The following is a 25,565-nucleotide window of genomic DNA, read 5'->3' as shown; positions in this document are numbered from 1 at the left end:
ATATCAGTATGGAAATACTTATATTATAAAGTAACTAAATCTCATGTATCACTAGTATTAAAGTAACACAATCTTTAAAAATTATTTTCAAATGAACTTCACACCCAACAGCAAATATTTTCAGTGTCTTTACTGAGTGTAGAGGTTGTAATAGGTAAACTAATAGCTCAAAGTGCAATATATTGAACTGTACAATAGTCCATGTGTTAGAGTACTAAATGTCCTATTAATATCACCAACTTTAAAAATATCTTTCAGGATACTGTATGGCTATCCTACGCTAACACTGAGCTAAGCAATTTTTACCTGATGCATGAAGGTGATACAGAACTTGTACTATTTTCTGCTACAGTTAAATCTATAACTGACATTTACTATAAAATACTTCTGTAACGGATGAAATTTATAAGCAGTCCAAGCAAATGTGTATAGAAAGATCTTACTTCAAGAAATGAAATAATATTGATTTTCTATGCCCTTTGTGCTGTACTTAACTTCATTTTAGAAGACTTTCACTACAGATAAACTGAACGGTATACCTGAATGTTAATGTCAGCTATATTTCTAGAACAAAATCACAATACCTTATACTATAGTTCACGATGTTAATGAAAAAGGAGCTGAATTATATTAAGTATTATATTTTGTATGTCCTTTGGATTGCAGAATGATCTGCAGTCATGAAACCCAACATCCATACGATCCCTCACCAGAGTCCAGATGTGCATAGTTCACTGACCTTCCAAGAGAAGGTCTGGGGCTACGTCTATGAAACATGCTGCTTCATGTGATGGGGTGAGCAGAAATGGTGACCCACATCTGTCCCAAAGTGTGTAGGGAACCACAGCATGGACAGATGGGCAATGACATGGATGCATACCCACACACGAAGATGTCTACAGCTGAGGAAAATGGCACTATATATTGTGGGACACTCCCTCCTCCCCCATAGCTGGCACCAAGGATCCACACACACTCAGTAAGTCTTGCCTAAATGGAAAAACACTGCCTTCAAGGTGCTGAAGCCCCAGATCCAGGTCCCGGATCAGACATCTGCAAGATTCAAGAATTCTACTTTTAGGGCACAAATAAACCATTGCTTCTGAAACTTAGCTCTGTTATGAGACGCTGGAGTTATGAATCTGGTCTTCTGCTAGAACACAGTTTGTCCTCTGAGCTTCAGCTCACAGCAGCCACTCTACTACATTCCTCTTCTGTACTTGTCCTACTCAGCAGACACTTGCAACAATAAATGATCATCTGCTACCCTGCAGCAAAGCATCCTCTTCTAAGGAGGGCTGAGCAGAGTAATGGCCTTCTCTGGAAGCAAAGCAGAAGTGAGGACAAACTTCTAAGGCTGATCTTTCTTTTTGCATAAACAGACTCAGAGAAACAGCTCTTGCATTTTAACCTCTTTTCTTAAAGGCATCTTCTGTTTAACTCCTGGTCATACCTCCCCACTATGAAGCAGATGCACTGATCAGGAAGGGGCTAAGGGCAAAGAGGCTCAATTCACACACAAAGTTCCACTCTCTGATCCTTTCACCCTTCAAAAAGGAAAGCTTGAGAAAGGGAATGGCTTCAAGCTGAGTTCTTGTCTGCCTCTACTGTGACAAAGGTAAAGCCTTTTCTGAAGAGATATAGCTGGAAGAAATAACCTCTAAAAATACCATTGTGGGGAATAAGGGCACAGAATAAAAAGAAACCCTAAGTTTTCCTTTAACACTCCTTTTTTTAGAACACATAACAGCAATAACAAAAAAAGGCTCTCTCAGTGATGGTTTATAAATAGCTCTGGCTGGCGCAAAATAGCTTTGCCTCAGCTTCTCCACAGCTGAACCAATAAACAACCATGATGAAATGTTCGCAGCAGAGAGAAGTCCATTTAGACAAAGCCCACTACATTTCTGCATCAAATCCAATAAGAAAAAAATGTTTATGCTACATATATGCAATTGTGGTTATGGAAGAGATCCACATTTTCCTCAGGAAGACCTACTGAGTGAAAACATTAAAGAACAATTTTATTTTCATGCAATGTCAGAGTTCTCAGAACAGCATTCTACTATTCTGAAAATTACTCCAGTAGACAGCTTTTGTTCCATGTAAATTCTACACAAAGAATTTAAAATAAAATCAACTAGTGCATATGCGAGCTTCTAGACTTTTGAATACCTCCACTAGATAGCACAGGAGGATCCCAGGATCAATCATCCTCATGGCTCAAATGCCTAGCATGACAGGACTAATCACTCCACTCCCTCAGTGCTGCGTGAATAACTGCAAAGAAGAGGAGACAATGCTAAGACAGGATACAGAGGGGCCTGGGCAGCACCCAGACTCAGGCTTCACCAGCATTCTGGGACTTGCAAATGGCCAGGCAGTCCTCGGGCTGTTAGTCTTCCCAGATCACAATTTCTTATGTTAAATGGAGACAATCCCTACCATGTGATGAAAACTACACTGAAGAATGTATACAATGAACCCAGCAGAGGAACAGTGACATGGCTTACTAGGCTGCACAGGCTGAACCACCTGAGCTCAATCCCTGGAACTAACAGTGGAAGGGCAGAACCAACTCCTGAAAGTTGTCCTTTAACACCTACAAGCATGAGCCCATCACCTGAGGATCAGTCTATAACAGCAACACTTTCATGGCAGTATAAAACTATAGCTTTATTCCTGTGTGTAAAAGCTTGTTGTCTGGCTTAGCCAAGTACAATTTAATCCATGTAAAACTTCAAGTATACGTTTTCCAAATGTTCATGTTCTCTGAATTTTGAAAAACATACAGAGCCACAAACCCACTTCCACTAAGGACATAATTGTAAGGCATCTCACCCCCAAAAGGTGCCTCCCCGATCCTAGTCTCCAGCGCTCATCTGTGTTTGCTGTCCCTGTCTCTTTTAGCGTTTCCAAGGTGGCATACAGATGCGACCACAGGGGAGTCTTGTGAGTCAGCTGCATGTCATTTCTTATAATGCACTGGAGTCGTCCTTTGCTCTATACCTGGAGTCGGATCCCTTCCATTGCTAAGGAAAGATGTTCCAGTGTGTTCCTCTGTTCACCAGATGATTAATACTTACTTCCAGGCTTGGGCAATTATAAACTGAGTCATTAGCTGCTTTGGGGGACCATGTCTAACTTTTAGGGCGCTGTCACAGTAGGTTCCAAGCTGCATTTTATATCCCTATCAACAATGCCAGCTTGTTCAGCTCACTGACGGGATGGGATCCAGGGTTGTCAGGTTTTTGTTGTTGTTTTAGTTGTGTCTTTGTTTTTACTGTGTGTGTGTGTGTGTTTAAAATATGGTTTTAATTGGTATCTCTAATGAATCACCATGTACATCTTAAAAAATATCCTCACAATTTAAACAGTAAATAACTACTTGCCCACAGATTAAATTATTAGGAAAAGGAAGATTGGAGTAAAATGCCACAAAAACTTAAACATCAATTCTGGGTGAGGGATAACACTGTGAGAGAACTATATGATTACAGTTATGTCCATATGCTTTAACATATGTGAAGTACGGATGAAAGAGTCCATGTCTAGTTGATGCCATAAGGCTGCCTAGACACAAACGCCATGCCAGTGGTCTCTAGCACTGCTGGACAGATGAATACTCATTCTAATCTGACACAACCCATCAACAGTTAGGGAATTGTCTCAAAGGAAATTTTTCTATGTTAGTTTGTTTTAAAAAACACTGGGTCTCACTATGTTACTCACAAATTCCTGGGCTCAAGTGATCCTCCTACCTCAGTTTCCTGAGTAGCTGGGACTACTTTAGGCCAACACCACCAAGTTTATCACCCCCCCCCCCCCCAGCCTGAGTCCGTGTTTCAGCAACGATGACGGAGAGAGGGATTATTATTTTAATGTAAAAGGTGGCAACTCCTACTGGTACTTCCTCCTGGGACTAGCCCATCTCACCAAAACCAAGCCTTCAGGCTTCCAAATCACTCAAAAGAAAACTTTTCCATTTGTTTTTCAAGAGCCTCTATGCCAGAAGTGGTAATGGATGCTTGTAGTCCCAGTACTTAGGAAACAGAGGCGGGAGGACTACACCAAGTTCGAGGCCTGCCTTATTTACATAAGCAATCTCCAGACCAGTCACAGCAGCACAGCAAGACCCTGTTCAAGAAGCCACAGTAGAGAGCTGCTGAGACTGCAAAGCAGGCGAAGGCCCTTTCCTCTTAAGCCTGGCAACCTACACTCAATCCCTGCTCCCACAGATTGTCCTCTGATGTCCACACACACATGCCATGGCACATGTCCATGAGCACTCAAATACATGTAAAAGAAAACTGTTGAATAATAATGAAAAGCATAGAAGGGGAGCTCCTTTGCCTTTTGGTGAACAAACGATTTGCAATCCAGATGTTTCTAAACAAACACTAGCTGTCTGAGCAGTGCCTGTGAACTGTTCCTCAGCATCTGGACAGACAGGAGGATCATCCTCTACACTAGAGAGGACAGAACACTGACAGTGGCTCCCATCTGCGGGATATGCAGGCTAGAAGAGCAGCACTCAGTGCACAAGCAGACCTCACCTTTCTCTCCTTCAACAGCTTCTTGTAGCCATTGCAGCCGAGTGACAACAAGGTGATGAGGACGTCTAAGGATGGCGAAGCTGAAGCTCTTCCTGAAAACAGACACAGGGTACATACCTGAAGGAGGGCTGACAGGGGAGGCACTAGAAAATAACACTCATCACAGAAGGCTAAGCCTGTGTGTATTTTGTTCATTAGTTACTTTCCCCAAAACCAACTTATCTACTTACCTGGATACATCTTGCTGATTTCCTGAATGAAGGAATCATTAAAGCCAGCAATTATAGCACCACCTACTGGAACCATAAAATTTTTGTCCAAGCTCTGAACGAAAACGTCAATTCTACCAACTCGAGCCCCCTAGAATCAAATAACATGTGGGTCACATGTTAGTCACTATGAGGGCAGACAACTGCTATTAACAAGTAAAGGCCACAAGAACAACAACAAAATCATGTTCTACAAAATGATACACACAAATTTAATTATATTCCCACATTTGCAATGGCTGCTACTAATTCTGCCTTCATTATAAAGTAAAAACCAGTACCCCTGAAACTGCATAGACTCTGTTCAAAAGCAGGTGAAGGGCAGTAGTGGGCTCTGCAGCAGGGCAAGCCCAGGGTTTACAGGACACAGCTCTGCGCGCTACTCAGATAAGCGGAACACCGGCACTCTGCAGTGACGACTGCGTTCACAGAATCGCCAACTCTGTGAAGCAGGTGGGATTTCATTACCAGTGCGAGCAGGAATTCCTGTGTAACAGCTTTTTACCTCGAAACTGAGAGAGACAAAGCATGTCCCCATGCCCTGCACCTGTGTCCTTTATTTGACAATAAGGGCTGCAGTGATGAAGTAGTTTAAATACTGGCATCACAATCTAATAAACTGCAGCTGCCCAAAGTGCCAAGCAGCTAGAAAATTAAGTGCCTCTCCGGTACTTAGGATAATCTACTTTTTTCCTTTTAAGATTTGTTTGTTTGTTTCTCAGTGCTGAAGACTAACCCCAGGGCCAGGCAAGCAATGGACTCCAAGCTCGAACTTCAAACAAGCTCTACTTCCATATGACTGATCACCGAAGAGAAGCCAAATTTTAAGTTTATCATGGACAAATGGCGGTTTCATTTGTATGTTCCTGGTAGTTCCAAAAGCGATGCTTCTCCATGACTTGTGGTCCTTAACTCTGTGACCTTAGTCTCGTTCTGCAGCAAATGAACTTCAAATGGAAGCCTAATATCCCGGCACAGAGCGGAACATGCACCTACAGGAAATGTGGAACCAAGTTCTGCTTCCCATCCGACACAGCAGTGACCTTCTGTCTAATGCCGTACAATTTTCTCCTCTTAAAAATGGAGATACTATCTAAATTTCAACTCACATAGTTTTTCTTTATCTGCAGCCACAGATTTTCAATCTGTATTCACAATCTACATTCCTATTAATATTATAACCACATTTGACCTTCGTTCTCACGCCTCCTGCCCACCTCTGTATCTCAGCGAGAATGGAAATCATAGATAGCTGGTCTAATCTGACAGACCAGATGTGGGCAACAGGTAGAGGCAGCAGCCGCTGGGAGCAGACCACTCAGACCATCGCCTGACTGTTTCAGTCCTATTCTTGCTGTGACTCTTATTTCTTAACAAACTATGAACACAGGAAAAGTCACCTCACCTCAGGAAGAGGAAGCAGCACAAACACCAACAGAATAAACATGGGAAAGCACAGCAAGTTGTCCCAGGTAAAAAGTGGCTGGAAATAACTGTCTAGGCTTTCTGAGAGGAACCTGAACCTAAACTATAAGTGGGAAGGCTGAGAGGAGGAGGAATCAGCACTCCAGACCATTACAGCACCCTGTTACCATGAAGACTGCACACTCCATCACCAGAGAACAAGCAGGCCACACTAGATCTCAGAAATGGTCAAGGGCCACACTCCCCATATTAACAAAATGTTGCCACTAATGAAGAAAAAGAAGAAACCAGCAGGGCAGAGGCTGACAAGGAATAGAACATCACTGTGTCCTCGGCATGTATTTTGGTAGCTCACACACTAATGGGAACCCAGAAGAGCTACTGAATGAAATGACAATCAGGTATGAGCTGAAGTAGCAGTAAAACTCTGCTCCAATTCTTAACAAGTGAAGTTGCTGCTTCCCACACTTTGGAACTTCACATTCCATTCTCAACAGTCAACCCCACACATACTCTCATAGCTCTCCTATGTGACTCTCCATTAATCTGTCCTAAAAGCTCAAATTAGGCATTTCAGTAAATACAATGAGCTAAGTGTACTTCTTAAGACTTATACAGAATATCCTATCTGCACAGAACGAAGTCATTCTGGGGCATCTTTTGAAAATGCAACATTTCAGATCTGATGGTTTTCTTCACTGACCACATGGTTACTGTGATAGTGTTTTGTAAAGACTTGTGGTTTTAGTGTGTTGAAGGGGAGATCTGGGCCCTGGTGTCAACTGTGCTATACAAGCTGTTCTGCAGCTCTGAAACCTCAGGCCAGTCACTCAGACTACTGAGCTTGTCTCCTCACGTATGAGCAGGAACAATAATTACTACACCTTAATTTATTAGGATAAGGTTAAAAACATTAAAAGCCTAACTAATGCCTAACACACATTGTGGGTCCCTGCCTTATCACCACTAAGAGGGAAAGTTAACCTTGTAATACCATGGCATAGCAGTCAGTACTCAACAAGACCCAGGTATTTATGTGGTTTAAAGCAACAATGTCCCGACCTCTCCTCATATAGGCCACTTTGCAGAAATGTCTACTTACTACTTAAAGATAAATCAATTTTAGAAAGCAATATAATACTTACAAGGCAGAATCTGCATCTGAGAAACATCTCACACACACGGATGATGATGAAGTGGAGCAACAGGAAGAGAAGCCCCAAGGACACCTTTCCCATCGGCTCCATAGTTCCCTTACATCTTGCTCTCTAAGGATAACACTCCATTTTCTAGTATTCAAAAGTATGTTGTGAGCCCCAGAACACTGAACACTTCTCAATTAGAGAATAACAATAGCAATTAGAACAACTGCTGCTCTAGCATGAAGACCAGAATTCTGATCCCAGCACCCTATGGGCAACTCACAAAACACCTTGAACTGCAGCTCCAAGGGATGGAATGCCTCTTCTCAATCCTCAAGCCATCTGTCTCCCACTAGCTCTCTCACACACACATTAAATAAATAAATCAAAATAAATCTTTAAAATGATGTGTGTGAAAACAATATAGCCATGCAGAAAGTATAAACATATAACTAACAAGGCCTGAAGTATTTTGTAAAATGTACACAATGACTACACTATGTGGAAATAGAATTCCCATAGGAACAGAAACTGTTCACTATAAAACACTGAAGGTGCTTATAAGATAGCTAGGATCACCTGCTCCTTCATTTTATAAACCTCTAGAGATGCTAATGCATTTGAATTTGGAAAGCATTAAAGATACAAAGGAGAGAGGCAGTGAGATACCCCAAGCCTAAAAGCATTTGCCACTCACCCTGACAGCTTGAGCTCAAGCCCCAAAACCCACAGGGTAGAAGCCTAGAATTGATTCCTACAAGTTGCCCTCTGACCTCACATACATGCTATGGCACACATGTGTGTGCATGAACACACACACACACACACACACACACACACACAATGTCGTAATTCTTAAGTATTACAAATTAAAGAGAACATGAGGAAGGAGGGGCATAGAAATGAGTCATCCGTGTAAAGCATTTCACAAGCCCATCACAGACCTCTGTGCACCTTTCTTCTGCTCTAGACACATCATACCTGATCCAATGTATGGATCTGTGAGGCAGCCTTGAAAAGTTATGAAATGATGAAAAGACACCAAAGGTAAGAGTCGATAAGGAAAGATCAGAGGGCAGGAGCTGAAAAATCTTTAAATTTTTTTTTAAGATTTGAAAATGTATTTTTATGTATTCATATGGTTCCTTCTTACTCTTCTTATATTCTTTTTTCCTCTATATAAAAATATAATCATCAATATAGATGTAATTCAATACATTTGAAAAATAAACATCCTGGGTTAAAAAAATTCTCAGAATGCCACTGAAATATTTCTATGTTCATTCAGGACCATCAAAGCTATTTCACAGGGGCTGAAAAAAATGGCTCATCCACCAAGAACACTGGCTATGCAGCCATGAGGGTCAGAGTTTGAATCCCAGAACCCATGTGCTTCACATTATGTGAAACACTAGCTCCAAGGAGGATGAAGACAGAGGATCAGCAGGGCTTGCTGGCTTCCAGTCTAGCTGAGAAAATTCAACCCACAGATTCAGGAGAGACCCTGCCTCAAGGGAAAAACAGAGGGGCACTCAACACCCTCTTCTGACCCCCAGCTACACAAACTAGCATGCTCACACAGACACATAAGTGTGCACACACTTACAGAGATACATGCACACACATAAAGTATATGCATAAATGAATAAGTCTTTAAAAGCTACTATCCAATTACCATCACACTACCTAGGAATAATGGCTTTTACTAATAGAATACTGTATACAAGTTCTTAATGTTCTCGGAAGTAGAGAGAACTAAACAGTGTTTACTGTATTGGGTTATAGGAAAGTCATAATCCTACAGCATATAATATTAATATAATGATTCACCTGCTGAATGAGATGCATGCACTTTGAAGACTGTAATCCGTAAGCGTTGTTGACTACATGCGGAATGTCATAATTAGCACAAATCACAGCCAGTTCTTCTAATCTATAAACATAAACATTTACAGAAAGACATACTCATACTGTGCTTTATAAATAAGTATGGAAAGTTTGTATTAATAGCCAGTCTTAAGGTACACCAGGAAAAGGGAGAGGGGATGACAAACTGAATTCTCTCTGTAGTGTCATTACATGTAATTCACCAGCCTGGAAATACAAAGCCAACACTTTACGAAACCTAGAATACCTTTTAAAGTTACCAATAAATGAGAAAAATGTATTTATAAAGCTTATGACTCGGGAGGCAGAGGCAGGAGAATCTTTGTGAGTTTGAGGTCAGCTGGGTCTACATAGTGAGTTCAAACCAGGTCTACACAGCAAATTCCAGGCCAGCCAGGCTACATAGTGAGACGCTGTCTAAACAACAAATGCTTATGATGGTAACATTTAACTAATTTCAAACCTTTTACAAACAGGACAAAGATGCTATGACTCTCCCAGCATGCTGTGAGTCTTCTCTTACTGTTCGGACTGCTCACCATACTGAAGCTAGTGCTGGCCCAACAATGTGCATGTCTGGGAACCTTAAGAAAGCTCACAGAAGGAACCTTTCAGCATTGCCTAACACCCTGGATATGTCCTTTAAACACTGCTGGCTTAAAATCTACATCTCCTCACCCTTCATTTGACACTCCTCCATAGAAAGACAATTTTGAGTTTAATGTATGTTAAATATGGTCACCACAACACAGTACAAGTCTTTGTGACTAAAACCACCTGTAAAAATGTTAGCACACTGAGAAACTATAACTAAATCCTATGGTGCAATTAAACTGATTTTTTTAATGTTTTGCTTCACAAAATAGAACAATTTGGAAATAAAACATTTTAAATTTTCTTTCCAAAAGGATGTATTTAAATACAGGACATCAGGGGGCAAGCGGATCTCTGTGAGTTTGAGACCAGCCTATTCTACACAATAAATCTTAGGCAAATAAGGAGATACACAAGACCTTGTCTCAAGTAAATAATGAGTGTATGGTCTTATTACTAAGCTATGCATGATATATCTTTTTTTTCTAGATGTGAGCAAATATGTTTTAAAACTATAAATGGGGATAAGGTCATGTTGATGTATCAGAAACTTTTAATTCGCTTCCTTCAAGTATTATAAATTGTGGTGGTGGTTTAGGTAATAGTGGTGCACATATACTCAAACACTAATGCTTAGTCATCAGGGAGTGTCACTACTTAAGAACGAACAGGACATGCAGCCTCATTGGAATGTGCCATGAGGGTAGGCTTTTAGGCTTCAAAAGCCCAAGCCAGGCCCAGCTAGTCCTCCTGCCTGCAGATCTTGATGTAGAACTCTCAACTTACTGTTCCAGCACCATGTCTAGCTCTGTGGCACTATGCTCCCTGCCCTGATGACAATGGACTAAACCTCTGAAACCATAAGCCAGCCCCAAATAAACGCTTTCCTTTGTAAGAGTTGCCGTGATCATGTTGTCTATTCACAGCAATAGAACACTGACTAAGACATGAATAGAACCTAATTTTTAGGGCTGGAGAGATTGATTATTCAATCAGAAAGTAGTTCTGAGTTCAATTCCTCAGAATCACAGAAAAAGGCAGGTGTGGCAGCATGTGCCTGAAATCCCAGCAATTGGCAGGCAAAGACAGGAGCCAGTCAAGCTAACTGAAACTGGATGCTCCAGCGAGAAGCCCTGTCTCAACACAACAAAGTGGAGAGGGATAGAAAAAGACATCCAAAGTCAGCTGTTGGGCACACGCGCACAAGCATGCACATAAGCACACACGCAAGTATGCAAACAAACACACACAACATGCCTGAATGACAATCAATACCAAAATGTCTTCTGCTACTAACAAAATAGACTTCGAACACACACCATATATTCTTCAAAAGATAAAAGGCACTTTTTTTATGTGTGTGTGCTCTAGAGAAAGAATTCTCTACTAACCTCAAAAATATAAAACTTGTTTAAACAAACAAATAAAACTTGTAAGTAACTTTAAATGATCTAAATCAGATGTTTTAATAGGACATAAAAATATTCTAAATGAAAGGCAAAAAAAGCAGAAAATAGATTTTCCATGTGAACCCCACTGTATTCTACATCACAAGCTAATTTTAATAGCCATCAGAAGTGACATTCTTTTAACATTTCTTTTACGAACATTTCCTATTCAATACTCCACAATAATTGACCAATAAAAATAAAATAAATGAAATACCACTAGAAGACTATAAAATCAGAAATTCAAATATACTACTGAGCCTCACTCATCAAAAACATTCATTACACCACACAAATGAGAAGTAACAAATGACAATTTGCTGACTGTTAAACCCTCCTGACTTTTTCTGCAGGTCTAGGTGTAAACAGACGCAGCACCACCCACACTGACCATGGCTCAAGATGAAGCAAAGCTCCCCAGGGAGAATAACTCACTGCTCACAAACATTCACAAGCTGTCCTGGGAAATGAGGTTTACTTCTATTCCATTCACATTTTCTAGCTATTAAAATTATGAAAGATACCATTTCTTTCATATTTTGATAGAAATTTTAAATGATTGGTCATTAATAAACTACTACAGTATATGCAACATAATTTTTAAACAGAATTCACAGGCTCATGAATGACACAAGGTAATTTTTCAAGAGCATGGCTTCAATATGATCTTTTAAAATTTGCCTGTGAAATAATAAAAAATAACATGTGGCCATCACTGCCAAACAATGTGAGTGTACAAACACCAGAGCTTAGCAACCAGAGTCCAAAGTCAACATAATTCTTATTCATTAGGACTTCTGTTAAAAATATTGAAATGAGACCAAACTCGAGCTTCTGGCAGAAACAGAAAATTCTGTTAATAAACCTAAGCCCTATGACATTTTCAAAATAAAATATTTATGACTATCTTTTAGAAAAGTGAACATCTGCCACCCCCATGGCTTTAATTTTCTAATTTATATGATCTTCAAAACACGGACAAACACTGTAAACAATTAGTGTAATCTCCCCATCACAGAAATGTAAATAATCCTAAACTATTTTATTTATACTCTGTTAATGACTATAGTTCCTATTTAGCAAATGAATTGTAAGGCCAAATTAGAGACGGGGAAAAAGGCTAAGCCCAGCATTTCACTTGAAAAAGCTTAAGCAATGAGTAAAACAAAGCAGAGGCTGGAACTGGCAAGAGCAGGAAAGCAGACAAATTGACTAAGGTTTGGATAGACAGATGTCCACCTCTGCTTCAGTTGATTTTCCTTCAGCATCAAACTCCTCCAACTCACTTCAATAACTGCCCTAGATGGACTAGGGCCTGGCCAGTAGGCTCACTCCTCACTACCAAATGTCATCTCAGCATGCTTGAGACTCGGGGACAGCCAGTCAGTCAAGACTGCTGAGTGAGCATCCAAAGACGAGTATTCCAAGTGCGTTGTTACCTATCAGGCACCCTTGGAGCAAAACAGGCTGTGGTAGAATGAAGGCACAGGATATGCTCAGGCCCAAGCTCCTGGATTTTTGCCTCCACGGCTTTCAGGTCTGTGCGCAGCTCATCGCCTTCCAATACATTTTCTATTACCACGGGTTCAAAACCTAATCAAGTCAACCAGAGAGCTAAGCATTAGTGTCAACTAAATGTGAGATGATTCTAGAACTCTAAGAACAATGCAATGGCACACAGAATTCCAATTACTTATTAAACTAACAAGTTTTCCTCTAGTGATAAAGATGGTGGCTCAGAGCTGGCAGTAGTCAGAAACCAGTAGAAAGGTGTAAAGAACAAGTAACAACTAGGACTGGGTCTTAATGCTTTGAAATGATACAGAAAGGAGTTTATACTATAAGGGAAGCAAATTGCTTCCCTTATAATTACAGAAATTAATTGCTCAGATGCTGATAATCAAGAAGAAACCTGTTTGGGGTTAGAGAGATGGCTGAGCAGTCAAGAGCCCTGGCTGCTCTTCCAGAGATCCTGAGTTTAATTCCCAGCAACCCCACCACCATCTGTAATGGAATCTGATGTTCTCTTCTGGTGTGTCTGAAGACAGCTACAGTGTGTGTGTGTGTGTGTGTGTATTATAAAAATAAATCTTTTTTAAAAAAGAACCCTGATCATTCTCTAGAAACATTTCAATTTGAGTTTATTAAAGAGCTAGAGATAAATAGTAATAAAATTCAAGCACTAAAATAAATCATACCCATAAACTTTGTTTTACCATATACACACACATACCAAAAAAAAAAAAAAACAAAAAAACAAAAAACAAAACCCTACAATTAATTTCAATAGCGTGGAGATCACTAACCCATCTCATGGTCCAAGAATCCTTCATATTTTTAATTGAATATTGTACTTAACTAATACATAATTAAAGATCACCTCACAAATAATTATATAAGCTTTAATGGTAAAGATAAGTAACCCTTAAGTAAGTTTAAAAGTTGCATAAAACAAAATATGTACTAAATTTTATAAATACTTTACTACAATTCTTTAAAGCATGGATGTAGAGTACATTTAATTTTTCATTTACCTATCTCTATGTAAAATCTGAATTTTCCCACTGGATGTTTAAAATATCACACATGCTGAGTGTCTTCTTTTTTTTTTTTTTTTTTTTTTTTTTTTTCGGAGCTGGGGATCGAACCCAGGGCCTTGCGCTTGCTAGACAAGCACTCTACCACTGAGCTAAATCCCCAACCCCCGAGTGTCTTCTTTTACCTGCAGTGACCATGGACTTAAAGCAGGACTTCTGATCTATCCGTGGCCATATGATATACTTGGCCTTCGGTCTTTTGTGTCGCAGTGTTAGGAAACACAAGGTTAGACTCATCCCAGTTGCCATAGGAACTACAAAGCAACTGGCCACTGAATGAACACCTACAAATAAGAAATAAAAGAATTTATTATCCCATTAAAACCTTTCTGGAAGAAATGATACAGTTCCTTTATCAAACAACATGGACTGTAACCCTGATATTTCTTTCTCATCTGCTCTCATGAACTCATTGTTGGAGCCAGGGGTAGTGGTGCGCTCCTTTAATCCCAGCACTTGGGAGGCAGAGGCGCTGCGGGTGGATCTCTGTGATTCTGAGGCCAGCCTGGTACAAAGTGAGTCCCAGGAGAGCCAGAGCTGCATAGTGAGACCCTGTCTCAGGAAAAAAAAAAAAAAAGGCAAAAACATTGCAATTTGCCAGGTGATTGACCTCAGGAAGCAGAGGTAGGCAGATCTCTGAATTCAAGGCCAGCCTGGTCTACAGAGTAGGTTCCAGGACAGTCAGGGATTCACAGAGACCCTCCAAAAACCAAACAAAAAAGTCATTCCTGGGGCTATAACTCTCATTTTCTATCTTATTCTGAAATAGGTTTACATGTGTGTCCTTTTAAAAACCATTCATATTGTTTTTGAAGACACAAAAATGTAAGAAACTAGTGGGCTATGTACTCATAGATCATGTTATGATTGACGTGATACATACCAGCCAGCTTTATGACATTAAGCACCAAAGAATTAGTAATTTTGTTCAAGAGGCTAGAGCCTGCAGCTTTTGGTTGTACAGCAGAAATATCACCAGATCGTCCAATTCCATGGATGAACCTAAGCAAAAAATAAGCCAAAACCCATACAAATATATTCAGTGTTCAAGTAATCGATACACACAGTTACAAAGAGAGAACCAAAAACTAGCAGAGGCTGTTTTCTGTTGTGATTATACTTTATAAGCCATTGATGTGGAAATACCTTAAGTTGAAAGTTTCAGTATATATAGCAACTAATCTCCAAAGACCATCATTATTTAATTTCTTTCTCATGGTGGTCCACATCAAGAGATACAGTTTAATTCCCCATCTCTGCTCTGGATTGGGGGCAGGGGAGGATGTCCTTACTGACTTGCCTTTGACTGGGAAGAACATAAAAAGTGTTTGTCTGGAGCCTCTGAGTTCTAAAATATCATAAAAAGCACTAAAGTCTTCTTGGCTTCTTAAGAGTCTGCTAGTGTGCACTGCCTTCCAAGATCCAGCTGCCATACTGGGAGGAGCTAACAGAAGAGAAGATGGGCTCTGAGCCCTTAGCCACGTTAACAAGTCATCTTTAATAGACTGCCCACTCTCACCTTCAATGACATTTACAACTACACTAGAAACACAAGACACTCAGCTGCTGAGTTAACACAGAACCAGGAGGAATAACGATCATTTTAAGTCATCAGCCTTTGGAGTGGTATGTTTAAAACCACAGTACAGGTAACATTCTAGTCCCTCTTTTCTGCCTACCAGAGCAGTGGGACAGATTCCAGTCTGAAAGAGCTGATGCTTTAGAAACTGTCCCAATTAGCTGTTGGCAATTGACAGTGGTCTTTTGAGACAGGCTCTCACGAAGTGACCCTGGGTGACCCTACTTTGGACCCTTGCCCCTGTTTCTGCTAAGTGCTAGGATTACAGGCAATACCACCACCCAAGCAAAACCTTTCCTCATTTTTAAATATGTTTCTTGAAAATGAGTGCACAAATCCACTTGTCTTAAATTAGATGGCCCTATACACTTACACACCTGTGAATACTCCTAATTAAAAAAAGAGATGCATGCTCCATCTCTTACATTCAATTAGATCAGAAACTGTGTATACTGAGAGCATCACAGAGCACTAACTAGCACTGTACTTCCTTACAGGCATGCCTTGTATACAAGACTTCCATATACATTATATATGGACCTTGTTACCAGGCCGCTGGTAGACAGGAAATCTGTATCCCTACTCATTATCAGGTATTTTGCATACCTGACTGCAAATGTTATTAAAATATAATTTTAATATGCCTCAAAAACTTCACCTTGACTTAAAAAAAAGTTTTTAAGAGTCTATAGACCATCATTCTCACAGAAAGGGTAGAAGACAGAAATAGCAGTCATATCCAAAAGCACTACCGGTTAATGATTAAATCATTTTTTGCTAGGTAGTGGTGGCACATGCCTTCAGTCCTAGCACTCAGGAGGCAGAGCAGCTGGGTCTTTAAAAAAAACAAAAAACAAAAAAAACAACACTTTTCAGAATGGGCTAAAGTTTCAAAAATAATACAAATAATGCAATCATCTAATACAATTGTTCCTCCATCTGCTGGGATTGAGATAGTGATAAGCTATGCTTTCAAGTTCATTACTCTCCAATATAACCTGTAGGTTAAAAAGGAATTATGGCTGCTCACGGTGTTGAGCGCCTTTTATCCTATGACTCAGGAGGCAGAGGCAAGTGAGCCTCTTTGTCTGAAGCCAGCATGAGCCTGGGCCAGCCACAGTTACAAAGTGAGGATGTCTTAAAAAAAAAAAAAAGAAAAAGAAAAAAAAAAAAGAAAAAAAAATCAGAACACAGCACACAACTATGACGTATGTCAACTGAAGTTAAAACAAAAAGAAAAAAGGCCACACCCATGTTGAACAAGGCTGGCTGACCTTCTATGAGGGTGGGAAGTCAGCAAGTTGCAGGTCCAGAACCAAACATCTTCCCTCTGTGTGACCTATCACTTCTGTGACTACCTTCTGGACTTGACAGAAACCCCCTAGCTTCACCTACCCAAAAGCTAAGAATGTCATCAGACAGCACCTGGGGCCCGCAACAGGGTGTCCCTGCTTTCCTGAAACATGCCTACCTCCATATTTCTACTAGTGAATTAAAAAATGTCTTGGTCTATGATTTTATTCTACGACTATTTTATAAAAAAATTTCATGAAACTGTTACCACTCCAGAACATGATATTTGGGGTCACCTGTCACTTATATGTATCTCTAGAATATTCTTATTCTTTTTGAAGTGAACGTTTTTAAGATTTGTTTATTTTATGTATGAGTACACTGTAGCTCTCCTCAGACACACCAGAAGAGGGCATCAGATACCATTGCAGATGGTTGTGAGCAACCATGTGGTTGCTGGGAACTGAACTCAAGACCTCTGGAAGAGCAGTCAGTGCTCTTAACCACTGAACCATGTCCCCAGCCCGACCAATGTTTTTTTTTTTTTTTTTTTATTAAGCTTTCAGAACAGAGTGCTAGTTTAAATATTATCAGAACATGGCACTTGTGCTGTGGACCAGCCAGCATCGGAAGGGGTTAACCACCACATATCAGAACTGCAGCTCTATTGTCACGAAAATCGCCTGCTCCAAGTGTTCCGTTTGATTTCCATACCCATTTGATGACAGAAGAAATTATATATCTCAGTGGAAACTTTATAATTTAGTAGGAATATCATCACCATTATTTTAGGTTCCTTCCACTCCCATTCCCAAAAAAAGATAAATAAATGTTTTCACAACTAGTTTAAGAACCATACCTGTAATGACGACGAGCAACCAAAGCAGAGGCCACTCTCCCTTCCCTTTCTCCCACACCACAATTACCCAAGAAATTGTTGCTATCCATGACTGCAAGCTCATGCAGAAAGAGTTCGAGTGTACTTTCATCCCAGCCATCCTCTGGACACTTGCCCTTAAAAAAAAATAGTAATGACGTTCATGTTCAGGAAAATTATCGGTCCCTAAAACTCCACATCAATGTACTTGAATTCTTTTTAACGTGTTTTAGTGACCCTTGATTCCTCACATCGGAAACAAACTCAGCAGCTATGAAGAAACTGCTAATTGGCCAAACGTTCGTATTCTGTTCGACTACAAACTAGAGAGCGCGAATGTATCTAATACGGCCATTGAAGTTTGCTGGGACTCTTAAATCTCAGTTAAGTTAGGGAAACTGAAAAGGTAATGTCCTCAGTTTAGTTTTCCAGCTAGGGGCTGGCCAACTTCGGGGACACTAAAGTTCAGGACTACTGTCAAGGAGCGAGGTCTGAGAGGTCTGGAGGAAAGCTGCCGCTGGAGTAGGTTTAGCAATAGATTTGCCGATAGCACGCGCTCCCAGAGTGGCCCAGGCAGACCAAACACTTGGACTTTGACAGTTCCGCACACACTGAGGAGCGCGCTGCCCCTCCCCTCCCTGAAGACGCAGAGCCCGAGCGCCGAAACGGCGGGATACCTGCTCTATAAGCAGCCAGATGAGGTGCTCGTGTGCGCGCCGAGCCTCACAACCCTGCCTCACGTAAGCTGGAGTCACCCGCCGCTCGCCAGCCGCGAAGCTCTCGGGGTTCATGACGGCGCCCACTAAGCGCACGCCGAGACCCAGGATGCAGCGCGTCGCCCGGACGGTACGGGGCGGCCGTGGACCCAAAACACTCTAGGTCTCCGCCTTCGGCTTCCGCGCATGCGCAGAGCATTTTTGGTCGTCTTCCACCAACCCACAAACCCTCACTCACCCCAGCACTACAACCACCTAGGAAAAAGTTCAAAACCTTGAGTATTCTTGAGAGTTGGCAAGATTAGCGGGTTTCCGGCGACAGGAAAGGAACGTTGGGTTGGGCTAGGTAAACCCTCTTATAATCAAGAACATTAGTACTTCAAGAGAGGGCAGAGAAGGCAGAAGGGCCATTGTGTGGGCTTCTCAAGAAAAGACTATATGATCTGCTCCAGTCATGTTGTTTGAGTCTTCCCGACTGTGTCAGATTCCAGAACCTTACATCCATCCCTTGATATATTTCAGCATTTCCTACTGCCTGACAACATTATGAAAGGACAAAACCTTACTCTCCTGGCAAATTTATCTCACGATAGTTACTCTTTTCATTTCAAATTGTGCAATAATCTGCAATAACTTAATCTATCAGTGTACTAGGGGAAGAGGAGGCCCATGCATGTCTTACCTGAGATCTAGAGTTTTCTGTGCTTCATTTAGATCTACAGAATTCCTTTAAGAACTTTGTACTAATACTTGTCCATGAATAGTATTTCTTTGGAATATAGCAGAAGTCTACCAAATGTAGGAATTCACCAATGCCAGAACTATGTACTTGCATGTTAGCAAGCAAGCAAACATGGCCTACAAATTCTACATGACTCTGAAATGTTTGAGGGGAGAAGGGTTCCTCATCTTTTTTTGGGCACCTCAACAAAAATGGACAAGAAGTTATGGGGCTCTGCAATGCACTCCTATTTTGCAGGTTCGTAGCCATATAGAAGTAAAGGCTCGTGTGAAAAGAGGGGAGTGTGGAAAACAACAAAGATGCTCTGAGAGATCACTGCCAACCAGCATCCGTACCCATCAATAATCCTTGCACAGACAAAGGACACAGTCCTTCAGCTAGTCAAAGACACCATTGTACAGTACTGGTGCTTAGTCCCTGCCTTTGAAAGAATGAATGGGGGAAATGGTTGGACCTTTTGATCAGCTAATCTCTGAGCCTCCCAGGACTTTTGCTTGAGGCTATCAGATATCTTCAAAAGGATGTCACATGTCTCTATGGAGCCATTCATTGCAACATAGACAAGCTAGCTACTCTCCCAAGTCAACATTTGCTGTGAAGCTTTACAAAGATCACTGAGGTTAACTGAGGATCATTGTAACCTGCCTACAGCATAGTCTAGGAAAAACCTTCAGCAGTGGGCTGAGCCATGACCTCAATGGCCATTTCATCATTTTTAGATTGATTTTTTAAAATGCCTTTTAGATAGTGTATGTCCATTTTCAGAGTGGTCTATGGTATTTCCTTGCCAAAAGATACAGCCTGTACAGTCTCTAAAAGTTCTGATTCAAAAAAAGAGTCCTAAGAGTGACCAAGCCACTTACTTCCATCAAGGAGACTAAATTCTAGTCAAACCTAAAACAGCCTCAAAAGAATAGGAGATGGAAGGACCTCTGCCCTGTCTTATCCTGTCACAGAGGTAGAAAGGAGGGAACAGAGTACATGTTCACATGCAATGTAAGCTGGGCTCTTGGGGGGAGGGAAAGGAACACTGATGGGGGGAAGGACAAGGAGGAAGGGAGGAAGGGGATGGGAGAAGGGAAGAAGGGGATAGAGGAAGGAAAGAGGAGATAGAAGAAGGGACGAAGGAGTTGGAGGAAGGGGAGGAGATGGAGGAAGGGAAAGGGAAGGAGGACTCAAAGCAAAGTATGTATGGAACCCACTACTCTGCGTACTAATGATCTATTTAACTGAAAAGAAAGCAGGTCAGAATTCTGTCAGCATGAAAAGTTAATCCAAGAAGATACTTCAAAATGAGAGTTTTAACGGGATCGTTCAGAAACAGCCAATCTTCTAAAACTATAGGCTAAACGGGTCCTTCAGAACAAACCAATGACTTCAAAGTAGACGGTTCCTTTCAGGGCATTAAACCAAGGTCCCCATTTACTTGCTTTCACTATAAAATCTGCTCCCATCCTTCTCATTTTAGGAGAGCCTGGCTTTGGCCTCTTCTCACTCTTGTGTTGGTGTAGGCCAGGTCATACGTATTCAAATGCCGTTTACTTCCCTCAGCCACAGTGGCTGCGACATGGGCGTCTATCCCTGTCCCCATCACTTAAACACCCAAGCAGTTTCAACCTCATTAAACAGAACTAGAACGAAGCTCAGCCACCAGGGCTCCCACTTGCAATTATATGAACAAATGATCATAAACGATTCAGCATAATCACTTCACTGGTGTCCATCCCTCCCCGGGGGAAAAAAGATTATTACAATATTGATCAGACCAACGGTGTTTCTGAATTTGAATTCAATCACCTTCATAGGGTAATGGGCCAAATCCTTGCCAGCTGGGAATGACTAGTTGAGATCCAAATATGTATCCCAGCTAATGTAAAGCCTTGGTTTCTATCTTACATCATGAGACACAGATAGTCCCCACCTTCTATCTCCCTGTGTCTCCCATTGAATCCACCTTCCACTTGGAGAGGACACCTAATCCTATTTACTTCAAAGTCATACCTCTAGTACTTTAGGACTGTAATTCCAAGATCCATCCGTATATATTTTGCCCTTACGCCAACTCAGGATCACCGTTTCCCAAACCAATCGTGGAAGATGTCCCATTTCTCATTACTGCCTTCAACTTCTCAAGGCTGTCATCGGTCCCCAATCTTGGCACACCTGAAACATTTCTTTCTTTTATTACATTTTCCCACTCCCCTGCATACATTTCTACAGAAATTGGGCATCAGCATAAACAGACAAATGCTGATCGGCCTGAGCAGTGGTTTTTATAGTCCTATCTGAGTGCATCTGCTTTCTCATTAGCTGGGTGCTTGTACAGCATAGAGTGTAGCCCCACCCCAAATTCCCCATCTTCCTGGGGCTTGGGATCCCCTCCCCGTCTCTCTGACAAGTGGGCTTAAGCATAGAGCAAGCTGTAATTTTCTTTCTCTTTTTTTCTTTCTTTTTTAAAGATTTATTTTTATTTCTGTGAATGTGACTTTGTGTGAATGCATGGCATACATGTATGGGTGCCCTGGGAGGTCAAAAGAGTCTAATCCGTGGAGGTGCAGGAGGTCAGAGCCAACAATGTTGGGTAGTGGGAACCAAAATAGGTTCCTCTGAAAGAGCAATGAGCACACTTTACCTCTGAGCCGTGTCTCCACCTAAGCTAACCTAACAGCACAGAGGCCAGGCGGGCCTCCAGCTTCTGTGTGATATAGTAAACTTAAGGAATCTTTGGTTTTGGAAATAGACCATGTCTGTTTTATTTTTTACATTAATTACCAGCCCTCGTTTCCTTTTTGAGCCCTATGAAACGCTGGCTGTAGAGACTCAATTCAGTTGAGCCAAAGCAGACATGGACTCCAGGTTCTCCCAGCATCCCTCAGTACCTACATGTTACAGGCATGGCTGGCAAACCCTACCCTCTGCCCTGAACTTTCCGTCTGAGGACTGAGCTTCCCCTCCCCCTCAAAGGTCGTCCTTACATAATCCAGACTTTTGGGACCCCTGTGGTCTCTCCATCCCCAACCCTACTTGGAAAGCCCATCCCCGAATTTCTTTCTCTCTGGCTGCACGCACACTTTCTCTCCCCAGCTCCCTAGGTGACTTCCCTGCCCTTCCTTGGGACCAGTAAACCTACCCCAGAGTGGCTTCCCAATAAACCTGACTTTATATACTTTAATTGGCTTGAATTGGCTCATTTCATCCATGTGGAATAACTTAAATCAGTTTCTCTTAGCTCCAAGGCCAGTTTAAAATCTTAAGTTGTGCCCCTTTTTATTTTGTGGTTTGTGGGTTTGGCGGTGGTGGTAGTAGTGGTGTGTGTGCTCACCCATGCATGAGTGTGTCTGTTTCTCTTTCAGATAGGGTCTCACTTTGTACTCTTGGCTGGCCTAAAAGTCACTACACACACACACACACACACACACACACACACACACACACACACACACCAGGCTGTCCTGGAACTCTCAGAGGTACACCAGCCTCTGCCTCCTGAGTGCTGAGACTAAAAATGTGCCCCATCACATCCATAACAAACTGCTTGCTGACATATTAGTATTTGAAAAGTTTTCAGCTGCTTTTTGAGACTTCATCTCCCAACCTCCTAACACCTTGCTTTACCCTAATTAAACCACAAATCTAAGTGAAAATCTGAGGTTGAAATCTGAATTCACTGCCCTTTGCCTTCTACTTCCACAGTCAAAACATGCACAAAAGCACTTTTAGTTATCTATATATGGTTTATTCAAAAGCAATGATTTTCCTTCAACTAGCTGCCTAACTGAAACAGTCATGCTCAAGGCAAATTCAAAGGATGAATTAGTGATCCTGGGCAAGTGACTTCATTTCTCTGTGCTTCAGTTCCACGTCCTTTAAAGGAACCAGTAGGAATAGCTTCTTTATATGACGTTTAAAATGCATACTTGACTCCTCTAGCAGTATCAGGTACTGGTTCTATCTTGTGGGGTAGGCCTTAAATCCAAGCAAAAAGTGGTTGGTTACTGTCTCAGTTTGGGTTTTACTGCTGTAAACAGACACCATGACCAAGGTAACTCTTATAAAAAAATGTAATTGGGGCTGGCTTACAGGTTCAGAGGTTCAGTCCATAAACATCAAGGCAGGAGCATGGCAGCATCCAAGCAGGCATGGTGCAGGAGGAGCTGAAAGTTTTACATCCTTATTGGAAGGCTGCTAGGAAAATACTGACTTCCAAGCAGCTAGGATGAGGGTCTTAAAGCCCACACTCACAATGACACACCTACTCCAACAGAGACATACTTCTAATCGTGCCACTCCCTGGGCTGAGCACATAAAAACCATCACAGTTGCTTTAAGGAGTTTGTAACTCCTGGGAAAAGACCACAGACTCAGTCCAATTATAATTAAAAGATTTATTGGTCAGCAGTTAGCCAAAGGAACAACCTCTGAGCCAAATTTGTGATTGCTGTGAGAAGCAGGGTGAGGAAAAGATTCTTAAAGGAGAACACCACAAGACCTCCGGTGTCTACACTGAAGCAAGCAGAAATTGGTCTGTTCTGCCAAGGGACCCAAAACAATCATTGGTGTTTGTGTAAACCAGTTACAGAAGCCAGAAGAGCAGTCAGTCACATCTTAACAAGTAGGTAGTCATTTCTGGGTGGGGGTCACTAAGTCAAGGTAACTGGGAACTCATATTCCAGGGACTAGAGTCAGAGATAAAAGACTAGTGGGTACCAAGATGGATGCCTAGCACCAAATTTCTTGAGCCATCACTGTCACTCCCGTCACATTTGTCACACTGCTGCACCAGCATATTTTGCAAGCAAGTTGCTGTTGAAGGTCACAGGTTTTGTAGTGGGTGATGTTGATGAGTCTATGCCTCCTCTGATAGCATAGTACCTTCCAGCACTAGTAGGGATGAAGTTTCTAGTAGGCACCAGTTCAACTTGACCATGTTTGAGGACATAGTAAGTGTGTCCTTTAATAATAAGGCCTTACCATCAGGCCAAGAACCTAAGATTGGACAGGTCATAGGCCCTAGGGGAAAACCGAATCCTATTATTCTGCTAAGGAACACAGCAACAAATGGCTCCTAATGACAGACTGCCAGACCATAGATCAGCACCTCGACGCTCATCAGAGACGCCTCTTCTTGTATCATATGGGAATTAACAGAGTCCCATAACTGGACAATGTGCAGAGAGTGAGAGACCTTAGAACACTCAGTCCTAAGTGATGGGATGTCTTCGTCAGACCCATCCCCCTGAGGCTCAGGGACCTATGTGGAGGAGGAGGCAGGAGGATCGTAAGAGCAGAAGTGATGGGTGACTCCAAGGAAGTAAGTCTTTTTTTTTTTTTTTTCCTTTTCTTTTTTTCGGAGCTGGGGACCGAACCCAGGGCCTTGTGCTTGCTAGGCAAGTGCTCTACCACTGAGCCAAATCCCCAACCCCGGAAGTAAGTCTTCCAGACACAGCAGGAGAGGTATGTATGTGAACTCACACACTGTGGCAGCATGCACAAGCCCTGTGGAGAGAGAAATGGACACGGGGTCCCACCCCTAACCCACATGCTATTTGCAATTGGTATCTGCTGGCAAAGAGAAAATCCATTTTCTTCTATGGAGTCTCTCCAGCTGTATCAACCACACTTCCCGGGAGGCCCCATGCTCAGGGATAATGAACTCCATGGTGGGTTTTGGTGGTGGCAGTGTTTTTTTTTTCTTTGTCTTGTTTTGTTGTTTAGTAGACTTTCTGCTATGCCATTTCATGTCTTACTGATTCTTTGTTTCCATTTTCATTCTCCAGCTTTGGGGCTTTTGTTTTTTCTTAGACCCGGTTTCTTTATAGCCTTAGTCCTGGAACTCACTGGGTAGTACATCAGGCTGGTCCCAATCTCAGAGATCTGACTGATTCTGCCTCCCAAGAGCTGGGGTTAAATGCATGCACCACCACACCTGCATGTGGTTTGTTTTGGTTTGGTTTTTAGAAGAGATAGAGGAGACCAAAGTTGGGTGTGTAGAGAAGTGGGGTTCTGTTGGAGAATTGGAGAAGTGGAAAAACCTGGTCAAAATATATTATATGAAAAAAAAAAACTAAAAAATAAAATAGCAGTACCTAGTCTTTGCTTGGCCTTACAGATATGCAAAAGGAGCAAAGCCCTTGAGAAATAGCTGGTCTCCTGTGGTAGCTCACAAGGACTGAGTAAAGAGTTGTGGCACATGACTAAAAAACCTTCATCTAATATAAAGGAAGCGTTTCAAAACACTCAACACTCGAGGAGGGTAAAGGGAGGTGGAGGGGGGAGGGAGGGAGGAAGTTCCAGCAAGAGGGAACAGTGAAAGAGCCACAGTGTGTGGTACAAACAAACTGGCAGACCTTTCTGGGCCAGCTTCAAAGGCCAACTTGAACTTGTGTAGTCAGATTTCAAAGGCAGTAGCAAATGCTTCCCTCTGGCAGCATCTATTTCCT

At 41.7% G+C, this 25,565-nt stretch overlaps 1 protein-coding gene across 5 annotated transcripts in view; it reads right to left on the bottom strand.

The window, feature by feature from the left end:
- Sepsecs (Sep (O-phosphoserine) tRNA:Sec (selenocysteine) tRNA synthase) overlaps window positions 1–18,515 on the bottom strand; it is a 30,243-nt gene extending 11,728 nt beyond the window's left edge. For 2 of the 5 annotated variants that reach the window (XM_039092409.2, XM_039092411.2), the window contains exons 1-8: window positions 18,345–18,512; window positions 17,650–17,804; window positions 14,802–14,920; window positions 14,044–14,202; window positions 12,761–12,914; window positions 9,223–9,325; window positions 4,787–4,916; window positions 4,557–4,648 (exon numbers count right to left, since the gene is read on the bottom strand). In XM_039092409.2, coding sequence (XP_038948337.1) covers window positions 4,557–4,648; window positions 4,787–4,916; window positions 9,223–9,325; window positions 12,761–12,914; window positions 14,044–14,202; window positions 14,802–14,920; window positions 17,650–17,804; window positions 18,345–18,458 — 1,026 coding nt within the window. In that variant the 5' untranslated portion in view covers window positions 18,459–18,512. Of the gene's footprint in view, window positions 1–4,556; window positions 4,649–4,786; window positions 4,917–9,222; window positions 9,326–12,760; window positions 12,915–14,043; window positions 14,203–14,801; window positions 14,921–17,649; window positions 17,805–18,344 lie in introns of those variants that run through there. The other 3 variants (NM_001128287.2, XM_039092412.2, XR_005493009.2) reach the window with 3 other exon arrangements.
- Window positions 18,516–25,565: the final 7,050 nt, after the last annotated feature.

The sequence above is a fragment of the Rattus norvegicus genome, chromosome 14 (genome assembly GCF_036323735.1).
Source record: "Rattus norvegicus strain BN/NHsdMcwi chromosome 14, GRCr8, whole genome shotgun sequence".
Classification (NCBI taxonomy): Eukaryota; Metazoa; Chordata; class Mammalia; order Rodentia; family Muridae; genus Rattus; species Rattus norvegicus.
This window is presented reverse-complemented; position numbering and strand designations above follow the sequence as displayed.